This window comes from Aptenodytes patagonicus, chromosome 6 (genome assembly GCF_965638725.1).
Source record: "Aptenodytes patagonicus chromosome 6, bAptPat1.pri.cur, whole genome shotgun sequence".
Classification (NCBI taxonomy): Eukaryota; Metazoa; Chordata; class Aves; order Sphenisciformes; family Spheniscidae; genus Aptenodytes; species Aptenodytes patagonicus.
In genome coordinates this window covers 33,436,970-33,453,551 of record NC_134954.1, presented here as the reverse complement: position 1 = coordinate 33,453,551, position 16,582 = coordinate 33,436,970, and the positions used below count along the sequence as shown (strand labels likewise).

General features: G+C 44.2%; 1 protein-coding gene across 3 annotated transcripts; it reads left to right on the top strand.

Annotated features, from left to right (window-relative positions):
* The first annotated feature begins 3,071 nt into the window (after positions 1-3,071).
* Positions 3,072-15,257, top strand: SPP2 (secreted phosphoprotein 2). 3 transcript variants are annotated; one of them, XM_076342028.1, is made up of 7 exons: positions 3,072-3,220; positions 3,325-3,449; positions 4,782-4,904; positions 6,507-6,617; positions 8,276-8,330; positions 8,716-8,823; positions 14,833-15,257. In XM_076342028.1, the coding sequence occupies exons 1-6, from the start codon at positions 3,172-3,174 to the stop codon at positions 8,811-8,813; spliced, it is 561 nt and encodes a 186-aa protein (XP_076198143.1). In that variant the 5' UTR covers positions 3,072-3,171; the 3' UTR covers positions 8,814-8,823; positions 14,833-15,257. The 3 variants fall into 3 exon arrangements, with proteins under 3 accessions (XP_076198143.1, XP_076198144.1, XP_076198145.1); XM_076342029.1 differs by having other exon boundaries at positions 14,830-15,257; XM_076342030.1 differs by lacking the exon at positions 3,325-3,449.
* Positions 15,258-16,582: the final 1,325 nt, after the last annotated feature.

The window sequence follows — 16,582 nt, the reverse complement described above, 5'->3', positions numbered from 1 at the left end:
GGCACTTCGAGTCTGAAAATGTAAAATTGGTTCCAGTGCTTAAATCTACTGAAAACAGAGGTTTCCCAAGAATGCTTCTTTTCAAACCCCGGCCCCAAAGGAAAATACCCCATCCTTCTGTTGGCTATGCCTGGCCCGTTAGCACTAGGCGGGTGGTACCTGTGGAGAGGCATTACCTGTGAGTGGGGATGATGCTGCGCCCTGCTCAGACTTTCCTTTCCTCCCGCGAGCACGTGCCTGAGCCTGTTTTCTTCACAGACTTTCCCTTCTCCCTATTCCCATTCTGCCGACCCCCAGTTTCTCTACCTCTTCCCCAGGTCCTGTCTCTGTTTGGGTTGAGCACCCTCAACCCAAACGCGCCTCTGACATGGACAGCGAATGAAACCAATTTTGCTGTAACACGAATCTACTGAAGTGTATAAATGTAACTGTGGAGAGATAAGAGAAATATTTACCAAGTTCATTACAGACTTAATGAGCCAGGATTCAGAGAGGTGGAATATCAAACATCTCTGTTCTCTGAATGCTGCAAAGCAAAGCCAGAGCTCTGCAGAGGACCTTTCATTTCATTAAACAATTTTATTTTCAAGCCCCACTCAGCCTTACTACTGCTGGCAGCATTTCCTAGTAGCTACTCTAAGAGGAAAATCTTTAAACCCTGTTCAATAGTTAAAATTACTACTGGACTGGCTACAATGCTGTGGCTCGGCAGTTAGGAAGCAATTTTACATATTCAGGTTCTGGTGGAATATTAACCGGTCCCCACATACAAGAGGCAGATGGTTCCTTTTCTAGGGATGAAGTTGAAAGCCTGATGTTATCCAAACTACCACAGCAAGTTGGTGGTGAAGCATGCTGGAAAACAATAATGACTTTGGGGCTCCAAATGGCGAGTTCTTTCCATTCAAGTAGTTTGAGCTATCTCGTTGTTGTGTTTCATTACCGCAGCAGCAGCATGACTGATTGCAGAGAAACCACCACAGAAGCAGGTCAAACAGTGTATCGGAAGGTTTCCTCCTTGATCTGGGGGAGCGTGGTCTTGGCTCTGGTTGCAGAAAAGTTGGGCATAGCGCAACAGACTCTGTTCTTGAGAATCTCCAGCTCAGTTTAAATCCTCTGCATTGTGGTGCTCTGGTGTGGCTGTAGCCACAGAAGAATATTACCAGCCTCCCTGTGGCACAGACAGCAGTTAAGGAGAACTGGGAAGCAGGAAGGGCAGACCCTGCTACAGGTGAGTGTGTCCAAGAGCCAGGAGAGAGCGTCTTCAGCTGAACAGTGAACAAGGAGAATGGATGCACAGAAGACGCTCTGGCTTTTGACTGGGCAAAGTTTCAATCGGCGTTTTTGATCATGTTCCCAGTGCTGAAATCCAAGTTGGCTGGTAAAAAATGCCCACCCCTTTTTGGAATATGCACCCACATCCACCTCTCTCAAAGCAGTGCTTGGGTGGGATGGCACACACGTGGTGTGGCACTAGCCAGTAATGTGGCCCCGGCAAGGTTCCTGTTTTGCGCTGTGTCTGCTTGTCCCCCCCAGGCATGGCTTGTTCCTAGCACAGTCTCTGTGCTCATGTGCAGCTCTACCAACTGGCAAACAAACTCTTTCCTGGGATGTACCATGGCTAAACAGGTTCCTCTTCTAGGATCTCGCAGCAACAATGGGGAAGGAATCCAGTGACCATCAAGGTCCACACCTGGGCAGCGGTTTCTATTGTGTCTTAGAAGTGCATTGCCTTTATGGGTCTTTGCCTTAAAGTACTTGCAGTGTGAGTGATACTTACCCGACTCCATCTGTCACCCAAGGAGTCAGATCCCCCCAGTGTGCAACCTTGTGATCGGCTGCCATCCTGCAATCTGACAACCTAACAACTAGAAGCAACTTTATCCTCTTCGTTATTAAATCTGAGCCCTGGTAACTTGGATGCTCCCCTGTCTTTCCTTGAGTGCTTGTCATTTGGGAAGTTCTTAAAATGACCCTATGCCACATAATTCAAGTGGAACTGCTATTTGAAGGTTAATGAAGGAATTTCACACACGGGATCTTCAAAATGAGCATGGTTAGACACATCTCTGCCTTGTGAACAGTCAGCAATGGGTGAACTTGTTTGAAGGCAGCAGTTTCCCTCCCAACTCCCATGGACAGCCTTTAAGCACTTAAAGCCCAGCTGCGCCTCTGAATCTTGCTAGAAGTGTTTCAGTGGCTCTGTTGTGGGGTAGTTGTGGTAGAATGATAAGATATGTTGTCTGTATCTGGAAACCAAGATTAGCAAGTGCTGAGTGCTGTGTGTTGGAGAGGGTATAGCGAACACCTTGCCCCGTTGCTGTCTGGCTCCAGTTAGCTAAGAGCTGAGGTGTTGTGTCCAGCTTGTCCCTCTACTTCCTTATGATGTTTTCAGTACTGTAGTCAGGCCATAATTTTCCAAAAATCCCATTAATTTCTGTGCTGAAACTGAAGCCCGAGCATCAGGGGGATCTGACAGGGGGAACCAAATGTCCACAGCCATTTACTTGTTTGGTTAGCTGGGCTCAGGCTTGGCAAGAGTCAAAGCAATGTGGGAGGTCTTCTGGCACGTACCAAATAGCAGAGGTCCCAGGAGCTTGCAAGGCAAAGAGACCTGGGGTGTCCCAAGGCTCTGGCGTGTGCCTCGTGTCAGGGAGGCTTCTGCTGGATGCTTTGGTCTGCAGGGTGGTGGTGTCAGACAGGTCCATGTGTGTGGATTCCCATTCCATGCTGGGGAATCATCCCCTCCTTGGGGAACACCAGGTTGTAAGTGCTGAAAATTGCTGCCGAGACACAAAGGTGCTGGGTCCGGTGCTAAGGAAAGAGTTGACTCACCACATGGAAAACTAATGGCTAAAAGTGAACAAAATAACTAGATTTTGGCTTGGCTATGGAGAAATCAGGAATTCAGTGCTCCCTTTTAGTTGCAGTCCTGGGAAAAAGGCACTGCAGTCCATCTCTTATCAGAGCACTACTACTAAATGGAGAAAAGCTGACAGCAAATATTTACTCTTGGATCAATTCTGTTTAAAGTGCAATGTTTGTAGCAGAGCTTGGGCACAGGAAGGTCAGGTGTAGGATCAAGGCTGCATTTATTTAAAGACAGAGGAATATGCACTGGAAACCCTTGCTTAGAAAGGGAAAGGACCAGAGGATTTTGGAAGGCACGCTATGAGGATCTTAATTTTTGTCCTCACACTGAGTGTTTTCTCCTGTTCAGGTAAGTTGCTCAGAATGGAACCACGTCCTTTTCCTTATGGTGGCTTAGGGAGGAAAAGTACAAGACCACACTGAACTTTTAATGGAACTGTGCCTCCGTCTCAGGGTTTCCAGTGTACGACTATGAACTCCCTGTCACAGAAGAGGCTCTCAATGCTTCCATTGCAAGGATCAATTCTCAGTCTTGGGGGACAAACCTGTATGGTGTTGTCAGGAGCCATGTCACAAGAGTAAGTGCGCAGACAACGGAGATCCTTTACCTGGAATATGCTCTGCTGTGGTGGAAAACTCTTTTTCACCCAATCCTGGAAAGCCAGATTTAGTTGGAGTTTTCTGATGTTGTTTGGAAGAGGGTGGGTTTGGGGCATTATCTGAAGCTATGGCTTTAGGAACCTAAATATTCTTTGTATGTTGGTTTGTAATTAAAAATACTTTAGGAGTTCAACATTTCCACCCCTAGAACAAAATCTTGTACGATTTTGTTCAAAACTGATGTTTTTAAATACCTCCAGCTAACTGCTTTGCTTTGGGCATAAAGTAACCTGGTTCATCTGAAGGTCTCAGCTGAATGTCTGCACTGCTAATTAAATGCCACCACAAACACATTTAGGATTCTTTTTCCAATCTGTGTTTACATCATCTGTCTCTACACACCAATTCTGGTTTAAATCTACTAGTGTCTAAATGCAGGCAGAAAACCCTTATCTGTTTTAATTTGTGTTGCTAAGAATTATATGGGACACCCAGAGTTAAGGAGATAAAGCTTCCTAATTTAAAGTTAACATGCCCATGCTCCTGAACATCCTCAGAACCATTCTGTTTCTATAGATGGCATGTATGAAGTCTTCTGCAAGAATGAATGACAAGATGACTTTTGGATTGATCTAATTTGGAAAAAAAAAGTGCTTGAAAGCAGTGGGGTTTTTGTTGTTTATATTTTTTTGTTGTGTCTCCCATCTTGATTAGACTCTGAGAAGGAGAGAAGAAAATCCTAACGTGTCAACAAAAGCAACCAAACTCTCTGAAGCTTGCAGTGTGGCAATGCATGCTGCCCATTGAGGCATCTGAGCTGACAAGGAGTGACTCTATAAACTGCATTAATTCAATTGCTTGCAGTCGTGTGATTTACTTTCCAAAAGTCATGTATTTGCAATAGGCTTCCCAGCAGTCTAGATATCCAAAGCAGAGCTGTTAGCACCCTGGTTCCCACAGAAGAGGGGGTAGCATGCAGAGGTAATGCTATGCTTATCTACCTTTGACAGCTATAGCCCCCCCAACCGACTCTGAGCAGCAGAAGGATTCCGCAATGGGCTGTGGGGTTTCAAGCAAAACCCCCGTGGAGAGCTGTTCTATGTTTCTGTTACCAAATCTGCCTAAGAGAGTATCTCCTGAGCACAATAAAATACCCTTTCTCACACACAGTAATCTGCTCTAAATTGGGCACTGAGCCACAATGCCCTTATGTCTTGCTTCTGCTTGACAAAGAAGCAAGGTTGCCATGTAGTGGGCATAGAAGAATGACAGGCACTAATTAGATGTTGTGTTGACCTTCCTTTTACCAGATTGACATGTGGAACACCGATGCTTATAGACTAGAGCTGCAGTTCAGCATTCGTGAAACTGTGTGCACGAAAGCTTCAGGGAGAGACCCGTTCACATGTGACTTCAAAATAGGGCCTTTCGTGGTAAGTGCATCTGGTGTGAATGTGAAACCCCCACTCCGTGCAGGATGTTCTCAGGATATGTTGAAACTCCACTGGTGCTGAAGAATGAAGAACAACTGGCTTTCTGAAAACAAAACCGAACCCAAACAATACAACCTGCAGCATGGAGCGGATGTTAGATGGGAAGGGTCGCTGCTGGGAAACTCTTCTGCATGGTCAGTGGGGAATATAGAAACTGCTCTGAGCTGAAAAGAGAGGACACGTGTCTTGGAGCAGCATGTAGTGAAAGTGTCTGTGTGCATTGGGATCAAATCCTAGAAGGAAGGTGTGGCTTCTTTTCTAAGATAAGAGTGTGGAAAAACTGATGTTTGACCTGCTTTTGTCTATCATGCATCTAGGCACCAGATAAAAGCTTATCTTCCTATGTAGTGCAGATTCCCACTCTGTGCTGACAGTGCTAATCTTTCAGATTTTCAACTCTCTTTTCAGCCTGAAATAAACACGGATCAGGCTCTTTCTTGATATAGGCTCTTGCTGTGCTCTGATTCTTACATGACCAGCTTTGGTGTAAATATATCATCTTTGAATCTGGACTTCACTGTGCACAGTTATTTTTGACAAAACATGACTCCCATTGCAAGCTTCTGAGTGGTTTTGTCCTAACTGCTTGCATAAATTTTACAAAGCATGTGGAGTAGCTCTTGAGTCCCTCTGTGCAATGATGCCATACTGTGTGTCAGGCTTCCACAGAGATTATTGCTGGTTCTTTGTGCTGCTCCAAGCTGAGCTCTTCTCACGTCTTTTTCCTCTGTGAATGGCTGCCAAACTTATCTGCCCTTCCTGGGAACAGTCTTTAGGGAAGAGGAGGGATTCTGGGAAGGCACTGAACAGATGGTGCAAAGGCTTTTCTCATAGCTTGTGAGTCATGCTACTAACTCAGGAGGTAGTTTACTCCATGAAGAGGGAGGTAAACGTCTCTTCAAGTATTGCTACTCTTGAGCTAAGCAGCTTGTGTGTGTGTGTAGATGGGACAACATGGAATTGATGGTTGTTGCAGGTTTTCTTTAAAGACGCAAGGTTGGCTGCTGCAAAGTTATCACTGTATCCTAAACAGACACCATCCCTCTTCTTTTCCTCTTGGGGCAATACGGTATGAAAGATAGTGTGAGGATCTCTGTTTTCCAAACTTGGGTGCAGGTTTTGCTGGAGCTTCTGTCAAATCTTAGAGACAACTTCTTTAAAGGTAGTTTAACTTTTAGAGCTGGAGCTGCCATCAGCATAGCCCTGCACAGCTCTTCTGTTTGTGCTTGGTGATGCCAGAGCCATGAAAAGGATTTGGAGGTTTTCTTCTGCCTCGAGCAGGCTCAAGGCTTCATACAGCTAACATGCAATTGTGGAGCAATAACTTGTGTGTAGTCATACGCTGCCAGAATATATTCATCTGGCTGCAGTCTGCTCCAATAATTTGTAGGTGTATAACCTTGCTTGAGTTTCTTCCTTTTGAAATTTGTTTTTAAAATCCCTGTACAAGTTCCCACCCCCAATGAAACTCCCATGAAAGGGTTTGTACTGTAGCTTTGCTCTACAAGATTTGCTCCATTTTGATCTGTTAATCTGTTACAGCCAACCACTTTCTGCAGAAGTGTTGTGGAAGTCTCCGGCGAGCTGATCTCGAGCATTATTGTGCAGTGCCATCGTGGCACATCCAGCTCCGAATCGATGAGCAGCGAGGAGGTAAGAAAGGGAAAAACTGATTTTTGCTGCCTGGGGGAGCAAAAATTCTGCTCATCCTCTTTTAAGGAGAAATCAGGTGTCTGTGTGTGAAATGCAACTCCTGTTGCAGTTGGAGGTCTTGATCAGAAAACTGAATGTGGTTTGAAATCCAGCTGTCTCCTGTAATGCTTCACTTTCCATCAGCTGAGAGGTTTGACCTTGCTTGATGGATGCCTGGGGAGAGTGTGAATCTCTGCAGCAGTCTGGCACATCCACCAACTCCGACACTCCTCATTGACATATAGAGTATGTGCCTGGAGAACAGTGATTGGCACATCTTGTAGACAGCAACAAATACCGATGGCTCTGGCTCTGTTACCAAAACCAGCTCTCAGCTGAGCATGTCATCACAGTATAGCTGCAGAAGATTTGCTCTACTGAGATTTGTGTTCCCTTTTTGAGCTCTTATTTGGTTTTTAAGGTGTGGTTAAATGCCGACCCAACCTGTGAATTCCTGCTAGCTGTTTTCAAATCATGCCAGTGTCCACTTTTTCCATGAACTGACACTTGAACCTGGGTGCCTGCACTTACAACACAGATTTACAGTGGGTGTTGTGCTTGAGTATTATATTCAGGGAACAAAGATAGTTTCACCAGCAAGGTGCCAGAGGGTATGGACAGCTTTTATGTTTGGAAAGTGCAAGTGACTAAATGAATAACTTGAAGCAAATAGGATTCTGTGTCACCTTCTCTTGGTTTGAATTGCCAAATTAGCTTGTAATTATTTTTTTTTGTTTGTTCAGAATCTCTATTCAAAGCTAGCTAGTGAATGCACGACAGGAATTCTTGATTTGCAAAGCAGAAAGACTGCATGTGAAGTACTGAAATATGTAAGGTAGTCTTGGATGTTCAGTCTGTCCTCTGTGGGTTAAGCGTAACCCTTGTTTAATAGGGCACTCAGTATAAACACTTGCTTTTACAAGTAGAGATCTTCCTGCAAGTCTTCTTTAACCATCACTTAAAATTCAGTACTGCTGCCAATATTCCTGCTGGGGAATATACTTCCTGCAATGTTAATAAGGAATAAATGCCAAAGGGAATTATTGCACATGAAAAGGGAAGTACTTCTTTCTGCAGAGGGCTGCAGCAAGTGCACTGCAGCTCTTGCTCTAGAGCTGTAACTCAGTTCAAGGGATCTCAGCCTGGTTCACTGTGGATGGTGTTGGTGTAGCTCCCGTAGTGCTGGTGGCATTTGGATAGGAGAAGGAATTGTGATTGGCTGAGGCTGGGATCATATTACTGGGATAGAGACTAACAAAAGAAGAGTATAGAGAGCATTTAAAAGAGTAATTTGGGATAAATGACTCAAAGAGGTGTCCTGTGTGACTGCAACAGACTAGCTCTGCTCTCCAGGCTCTGCTGTCCTGGCTGTATCTGTACTACAGTATGGTCAGGTGAGATATGAAGTACGAAAGATGTTAACCTGAGAGCCTACCTGCAACTGCAGACTTCCTTAGCAACATCACTGCTTTGCAATAGTATCAGCAGTAATCTTGTTTTCAGAGAAATTAATAATGAAGTTTGGAATTACTTCAGTGATCACATAGTACCTGAGGAAATGAAGGAGAGGCGGACTTCCTGACAGATGAGCTTTTTAAAGAAATGTCTTTAATTTACAGATGATGCATATGCCAATAATGAACCCCAACAGGCGAGGCAGCAGACGCAGAGAAGGTAAGCCGTTTGTGCCATGCTGGACTCTCCTGGCACATGTTGTTTTGCCTTTTGGATCATCTGTTTGGACCATCCGAAGATCACCTGTCTGAGGGAGAAGAAAAAATGGAAGACCAGCAGTTTGCTCATGTCACGCCCAGCTGCTTTTTCCTGTGCAGAGGGGTGTCCCATTGAGGAAGCAGGGAGGGCATTAGGCTCCAAAGTAGGGCAATGCTGAGGTTTGTATACTCTGTGTACGCATTTTCTGGATTGCCAGATTTGTGCTCTCATAACCAGTACTTGTGTGCATCCTTGAGGTTGTCCTGATATTGTGCAGAATGCTGAACGAACACATGTTTGAAAGCATATAACACTCATGTATGTCTCCGTGTTCTTTTTTAAAAAGATGTATTTGCTCCCGAAGCCTTCCCTTCAAGGGGAAGAGACAGCAGCCGTGGAGACTGGCATAAACCCAGCTATTTCAGCTCTGACAAGATTGAATAATATGGATTGGGTGAGTACAATTCAAACTGTAGCTTTTATGCACCCTAGGTTTGGAGGTTTTGGGGCAGGGTGGGAAAGTGACTGCTCAGGATAAAGAACCTCTTTGGGAATGTGCTTCTTGGCTGCAAGCATGTTAAAAGCCATTTTACTCTGGGCATTTGTAGGACTCGCTTATGGGGAAATTCAGTGACACAGAGTACAAACAGCACTATCAGCACCATCGACAAATGTTCATGGGGTGGCAATCTCTGGTGCCTACGGGAAGTCTCACAGAGCAAGGGTCTGACCAGCAGAAGATGTTTTTGGTTTTCCTCTTGTTGCTTCACTCCTAGGAAGACATCCAACTACAGAGCTCATGGCTTTCACTAGCTCTCGAGTAGTCCATCCCACATGCTCATGCAAACACCAGTGTCCTGGTCTGCAGGTAGTGTGAACAGTGTGCAAGAAAACCAATCTGCTGGCCTGAGTTCAGCATAGGGCTCAAGCCTTGAGCTACAGTTCTGCCTTTTTGCCTCCATCTCTCTTGGCTGGCAGAGACATGCTTCTGTCTGATGTTTCATGGATACTTTGGACCTTACCTAAACTAGTTGCCCTTAGCAGGGGTGTATCACTTGGCTGTGGGATCTGGAACATGCCCTGGCTGTGTATTGGCAAAGACACAGATGAGTTGTTGGGTGCCCCTTTCTGCCCCAGTCTTTCATCATCACCTGCCATTTTTGTGCTGGTGCTCTCCTCACACTCACGACTTGTTGTGTGTCTATTTATACAGCAAACTCTTGGAGAAATGGCCATGTCTTTGTGCTGAATCTAATGCAATAGAACACTGAGGCTGCACAGTTCAGCAAACAAAAATTGAACAGGGTAATAAGGTATCTGGGAGAACCAAGATGCAGTTTACCCAGGGTAAGTGTTTGTTGCAGAGAAGCTGTGAAGGAGATGTTTGGTGCCCAATTAATGGGAATGATAATGAAAGACACTCATGATTCATTGGAGCTGGCAAGGCCTATCCTACACAAACCACCTTTGCGGACCTACTTCTGAGGCTCCACGTGGGAGCAGCTCTTATTGCTGCTGATATTTTACCTGCCATCTTAGGAGTTAATCTAAAGGGAAGTGTTTTTGAAAGAGTTTTAGCAACACAGAATGGAGATCATTCTTTGGCATGCTAAACAGTTTTAAAGTAGTTGGGAAAGGAAGAGGAAATTACTTAGCACTATGTCTTTGTCATTAAAAAGGTTTCGCACACTCGCTTGGGTACATATCATTAGCAGGTTTTGGTCCCTGTAGAGAGTGCCAGAACTGAATGCTCCATGTGTGTGGAGCTCAATTCAGGCCTGCTGCATTGGAAACAAGACAGTTTTAGATGTAATTTAGCACCAATGACTCACTAAAAACTAACACATGTTACTCATAAGCATATCTGTGGTAAACCTATATGTGCTGAAGGATACATATCCCCTACTCTCCTAGAAACTAGATATGAAAGGAAAACCCAGTCATTCTGCTAGGTCAGGTCTGTCTTTGTAAAAATGATTTCATTAAATCCATTTGCTATTTCAGTTTATCCATGAGCCAGAAGGTGATATGCTGTTTTAATCACTACCTTTCCTCTTACAGGAATCTCTAACTGTTCTAAATGTCTTTGAACTTCCTTGAGCATGTTGCAGTGGCATTCTGGTGTGCACTCTGTGTCCTTCTGGGTAACTTTAATCCAAGAGATGGTGTGGAAAGACTGAGGCTTACTGAAGAGTAGCATAAGGTTGACCTTCTATTCCAGAGAAGAGAAGGACAAACTTTGTAAATGCCTGACCATTGTTGGCTTCTGAGAGCGAAACTGTCTCAGTCTGGCTGGGTGAATTTGGGTTGAACTTTCTTCAACCTATATTCCAGAAAAGTTGTGGGGAAGGAGGTCTATGTGCTCAAAATGGGAAGACATCCTTTTATCTGCATTTGGAAAATGCCAGGTATTTTAAATTAATTCTTTGGTTTTCAAGAGGAGTTATCCCCATTAAGCAGTAATCGCAAATGCCTTGTGTTCCTGGATCTAATGTCTAACAAACCTCTAAACCAGAAGCAAGCTGTAAAATCTTCTTGAAAGAGAATATGAAACAAATGGGGAGAAATTTATCGTTCTTAAAATCCGGTGCATTTCGAGTTTTAATACTTTCTGCTTGCTCTTGAAGATAGGGTGCAAGTGTCAGCTGTGGAGCTGTGTTTCATACCAGTGTCCTAGATTTTGGACATCTCAGAGGCAGATACATCAGGAGATTAAGGGAGATTTTCAAAACCCTTCAAAACTCCTTGTTTCTCTTGTTTTTATTGATTTGACTTATTATTAGCTGTAAAGTCTGGAGAGAAGTCTTACTTCTCAATTTCACCTGTATCCAGAATTAGAGGGTTTCATCTGTGGGTTTAATTTGGAGCCACAAGTATCCAAATTATTTCATGTGTTTGAGGCCAGGGAAAGTTATTCATGTTTTTTTTTTCCTGTGTTTTGGCACCTGTGTGATCATGGCTGGCATGATTACAAGCCACACTGTGATGGCAGCGTTTGGTGGGGCATGGGAAATATGTGCTGTGTTTTGAGATGGCAGTAGCTCAACTGGCTTAGCTTAGCTGAGAATATTTTGGGGGAGGCTGGGGAAACAGCGATTTAATAATAGAAGGCTTTAATCCCTTACTCAAAGAACCTGTTGTTGACAGGCAAAGCTAGACAAGTTCAGGTGAGAAATGAAATGTGGTTCTTTTTTTTTATGCAACAGTATGGGTAACTGACTACTGCAAAAATTACTAAGGCAAGTGGCTGAAAGAGTTTTTCTTGCTGGATTTTACATTTTCTGAACTAGATCTTCTTATCCTTTTGGCTACAGAAATTATTTCAGGGGAATCCTGTGCCTGACTCAATGCAAGAAGCTAGGCTAAATGATCTCACTGGTGCTTTCTGGCTCTTTTTATTTATTAGAATGTGCTAAATATTCAAGAGGAAAAAATCAGTGCAATTGTTATATAAAGAAGAACTCTTTCAAGTCTGCAGTCTTCAGACCCACCAGTCTGCTGATGCCTGCAGGAGTTAGCAAACTGCATATGAAAGAACCACATCAATGATTAATGAGCTTACTCCAGTGACAAGTCTTAATCAGATTTTCTGGATTTATTTCCTAGTGCATCTCTGGAACTGGGGAGATTGTAGAATTCACATGTCATGCTGTGAACCTCTTTCCAACAAATAGCTCAGGCACATGAGCGAGTGACAGCAGGAGAGCCAGCTGCTGTACAACAGCTGATCACCAGTTAAAAACCTTAGCCTGCAACAAGCGTTAAGGTGATTAGTTAGCTTGGCCTGCCAGGTATGTGCAGAGCTTGTTGGAGCTGCTGTCAGTTGCCACAGTGTCAGCAAAGGGCATATTAGTGATGCAGTCAATCCCCTGCTGAAATTTTTGGGGAGGGGGGACACCTGCTCCAAAAGGATTCTGTTTAGCACACACACAATATGAAAGGCTTTTTGAGTGTGCACAGGTATGTAGAATTCTGGGTTCCATTAAGCTGGAATCTGCTTTATGGTGTTCGTGGCTCTGAATCACCGAGGAGTCTGAAAAATCACTCAAACTCACCTAACACCTTGAACCCCAGAAAGCAAAAGAAAAGGGCCCCAACGCTCTGCTCTTCCAAAATCAACTGCCTAAGGCAGTTGTCTTTGTGCAGGGTGGAGTCCGATCTATGACTTATGTCTGGAGTCTCTCCAGCAGCGCTTCATTTCCTTGAACAGGAAAACTAAGAAGAAAGCTCCTGCCTTTGCTTGCAATATACATGTAGATTGTGAATACTGATTTTCTCTTACTGTCATTAATCACACAAGGAAAGTGTTTTTTAACAGACAATCAGATTCCTTCTATATCAAGTCAAGGGGCTGTGATTTCGTCCTTGAGTTTTCTACATTTTCTTAAAATGACACTCTGGGCTGAGTTCTCACCTGGCATAGCTCACTGCTGGCAGGAATGTGGTGATGGCAGTTGTTACAAGCTGATTAGCAGCCTTGCAGAAGCAGAAGTGAATAGACTGGCATCCTTGAATATTAGGGTTTTTTTCCCAATGGAAGAATAACTGGCAACATTGGGCCTCTTCTTCTCATACCCAAGAAATCCAGGATCCAACCTTCAGAGTGAAATGAATGCTTGTTTGTCTGTCTTCTAGACAAATAATAATGGAGTAGGGTGCATAACCCTCCTGGGGCAGGGAAAGAAAAGCTTTTATCCTCAGTGTCCTCATTAAGAAGCTGCTTGATTTTAGTTCCAATTTTGTATTCTCATGGCTTCCTATATTCTGTCTTTGTTTTTTCCTCTCCATTCACCCACCCCACTTTCTACAGTTCTCAGAAAGCAGCTTATTGCTTTCTGGGGAAAAAAGTGAAGCATCAGAGGGAAGGAAAATCCCTGCAGAATGGGATCTGTTGCATAGTGCGTGAGCTCCATATCGGATCAGCTTTGAGAGCGAGAGCTAGAGGAATTTATTGCTTAGGCAACATGGAGGAAATGACAGGCTACCATTATATTCCTGCTGCCTTGGAATCCGTCTGTGATAGCTAAGTCCTTGGTGTCACCTGGCATCTGTGATATGCTGCAGCAGAGAAGATAGCATGCTTTCATCTGTTCAGAGGTGAAGGACTGACATTGAAACAGACCCAGGCAGGACCTTTCCTGATGCTCAGGTCAGATCAGGGTGTGGGGATGAAGCAGAGGTGTTATAGCAGAGAGGAGAATCGCTGTGACAATTTCTTGTTGCTATTCCAAATGGCAGCGATTTTAGCCTTGCCCTTTGTCCACCTCTTCTGGATCTGTTTTGAAGGATTAGACCCACTGCTGCACTGAGGAAATTGTTCCTGCTTCTGGAGGATGCAGAGCTTGGATGATTCCTTAGACTGCAGTATGTCTTTAAGGCCTGATTGCAAGCCCCTTAATTTAATTGCTGGAGACTTCACTGAGGAACAGTACTTCAGTGGAGGAATAGAAAGGGCTCTCAGCTGTCTTCCAGCCTACTGCTCAATGTTGCATTATGCAAGCAGTAGAAATGAGCTTGTCAAAGAATCATGCAGATGGGGAGGGACCTCTGGAAGCCCAACCCCTGCTCAAAGCAGGGCCAGTTTCATGAGGCTGTGTAGCTGGCGTTTGAATACCCCAGGACATAGATCCCTCATCCTCTCTGGGCTCCAGGCTCAGTTTTGGAGCACTCTTGGGGGACGATTTTTCCTTAAACTGAGCTGGAATTTCCCATGTTCCCACTTGTTCCTGTTTCTTCTCTTGTCACTTGGCCCCCAGTGATGAGTGTAGCAGCTGGTCCTGGTTCTTTGGCCTGCATCTCCCATCTCCAGGGCTGGGCAGGACCCAGGTGCTCCTGGACAAGCCAGTCTCAGAGGGTCGCTATATGTGTCGCTACCACATGTGTGGACACTCCTTTCTGGCACAAATCTGTCCCTAAAATTCTACTAACAAACAAAAAAGTGTCTTACAGAAAAATTTCAGGTTGCCATGGTGACAAACTTGCTGAAGATACAGTGTAAGTTACAGACTGCTGTAGAAGCAGTCACATGTTCTCTTAGAAAAACGTATCTCAAATTTCTTGTGCATATTGTAGCTCTTAATTCAGATACATTTCTCAGAAGACCATAACACCAGCTTATAGCCTCAACCATCTCTGCTTTTAAGACTTTACAGTATGTGTTGATTTGTGTCCCGTGTTATTTATCTCACTGTTGTTAATTTTTCTAGCAGTCTGGTTCTTTTTTTTTCTTTTTTTCACTAATTAGCAATTGACATGACATTTTTGCACATGTGAAGTGTTTTGCATACGCAGGTTTCTTTTTACAGATTTCTCATGGTGTGATTCTGATGCTAAACAAATTAATAAGCAACTCAGTGAAGCTGAATAAATTTTTTCTGAGGCCATGGATATTTGAATATTTCTGTGAATTATGAGACAAAATTTGAGCTATGACGTTTCTCCCCCCTCCCTTTTTTTAAAGTAGGTTGGAGAATGAGAAGAATCAAGAATCAAAGATCCAGCATGTGAAGAAAGAACCTGATGCCATTTCCTTTTCTTTTTCATGGAAAACTATTCTGTAATGAAGTGACAGTCGTTCCGTAAATTTACTTTCTGCTGTAATGTCAAATGACCATTGGATGAGCTCATGAGATGCTAAATGCGTGCACTTTTCAGTCGATAGCCGCCTTCTGATGTGTTAGAGCTCACTGGGAGGACTGTATCAGACACCTAGTGTAACTGTGTCCAGTATGTGCTGTACCACCTAATAATGATGCTGTTAGAGGATCATTATTCCATCTGTTTGTTCTGCATTGCTCTCTGGTTGCTCGTAATTTTCTGTAATGCTTGTAGCTAATTATTGATTCATTCAAACTAATAAAAGCACTTAATTCCTTTTTCTCTGGGGTACACCAGCTGTGGACAAGGTGTCTTGCTACAAATCCAAAGGAGTGAGTTTTAGCCCACCAGCAATCTAGCTTTAATGGGTACTTGACCACTAATGTGGGAAGCTGAGGGAAGCTAATGACAGTGATTGTCAGGTACTAATAGCTTTTGCAACAAGGACAGGTTAGAGCAGACCTTGGATGTGTTCCTCTCCTGGGAAACAGGTCTTTTTAGTCTTGTCCTGTTCTCTCCACTCCATGCAACAGAGCTCCCCTTGCAGCCCTTTGGGAAGGGAAAGGTTACTGTGCAGTTTTGGGGTGGGTTTTGTTGTTTGGGGTTTTTTTTAAGGCTTTACCACCAAGTTTGCTCTTTGGTTATGGTGTAGGCTGGTATTAGGGCTGTGCTTCCATGCACACCTAGTTCACCTAGTGCAGATGTGACCACAGTGGACATACGCAATTCATCTGCAAATAAGCAACAGAAGCTGTTCCTACGGAAGTAGTCATGTAGGAAAGTCTTTTGTACGTAGTAAAGGTACTGAAGAGGTGGGTTTTTATGCAGTTGGAATAACAGCAGAGGTTCATCCATGTGCTGCATTGGTCACGCCGGTGCCCGGATCAGCAGGATTATAAGGACTGAGCAGCCCTGCAGTGCGGGGAGTCTCTCCTGACTGAGCTGCAGACCTGCTTCAAACTGCGCACCAGAGACTCTTGTTGCAGCTGACCTGTTTGGGCGATTTGATTCCCTGCATGTTACCTGATCCGAGATCCCAATGAAATGGCTTTCCTCTTACCAAGCACTCTGTGAAGCATGGCTTTCCACTGCTTCTGGCTGCAATGGAAATAAACCAGGTGAGGAGTTTGCAGTTTTGAGGCCGAATGTGCTTTTCTCCCTGTCTTTCTCTACGTCTTTCCTTCTCTGTTTCCAGCTCCGTTTTTCTGGTACAGGAGGGAAGAGGCCTCTGGGGAAGGTGCCCGTTGCCTGAGCACTGGAGATCCAGATAGGTGTTTTCTATCATGCTCATGATGGCTTTGTGCCAAACTGGATCAAAGTTACAGGTGAATTTTCTGAGACAGAAATGTTAAAATTAGTTGGATATCTGGTGGAATACAACACTGCCATTTAGTGCTGAAGAAATCTTTAAAACATGCGGGCATAATAAAGCTGTGTCCTTTAAGGAAAAGTATCAGCTGGGTTTTAAGATCTATTTCCATCCCTGTTCACTCCCATTGCACAACGCACTGGCTTGGTTTGCAGTTTTGCTGCTGCACTCCCTAGTACTCAGCTGTCTTTCTTGGTAAGTGGCAGTCATAGGAGCTGCAGAATTGATCATTAGCTCCATATCAGTT

Coding starts and splice junctions, on each gene's coding strand:
- SPP2 (XM_076342028.1), top strand. CDS start 3,172: ATGAGGATCTTAATTTTTGTCCTCACACTGAGTGTTTTCTCCTGTTCA. Junction 3,450..4,781: donor TCAGGAGCCATGTCACAAGA/GTAAGTGCGCAG, acceptor TCCTTTTACCAG/ATTGACATGTGGAACACCGA. Junction 4,905..6,506: donor TCAAAATAGGGCCTTTCGTG/GTAAGTGCATCT, acceptor AATCTGTTACAG/CCAACCACTTTCTGCAGAAG.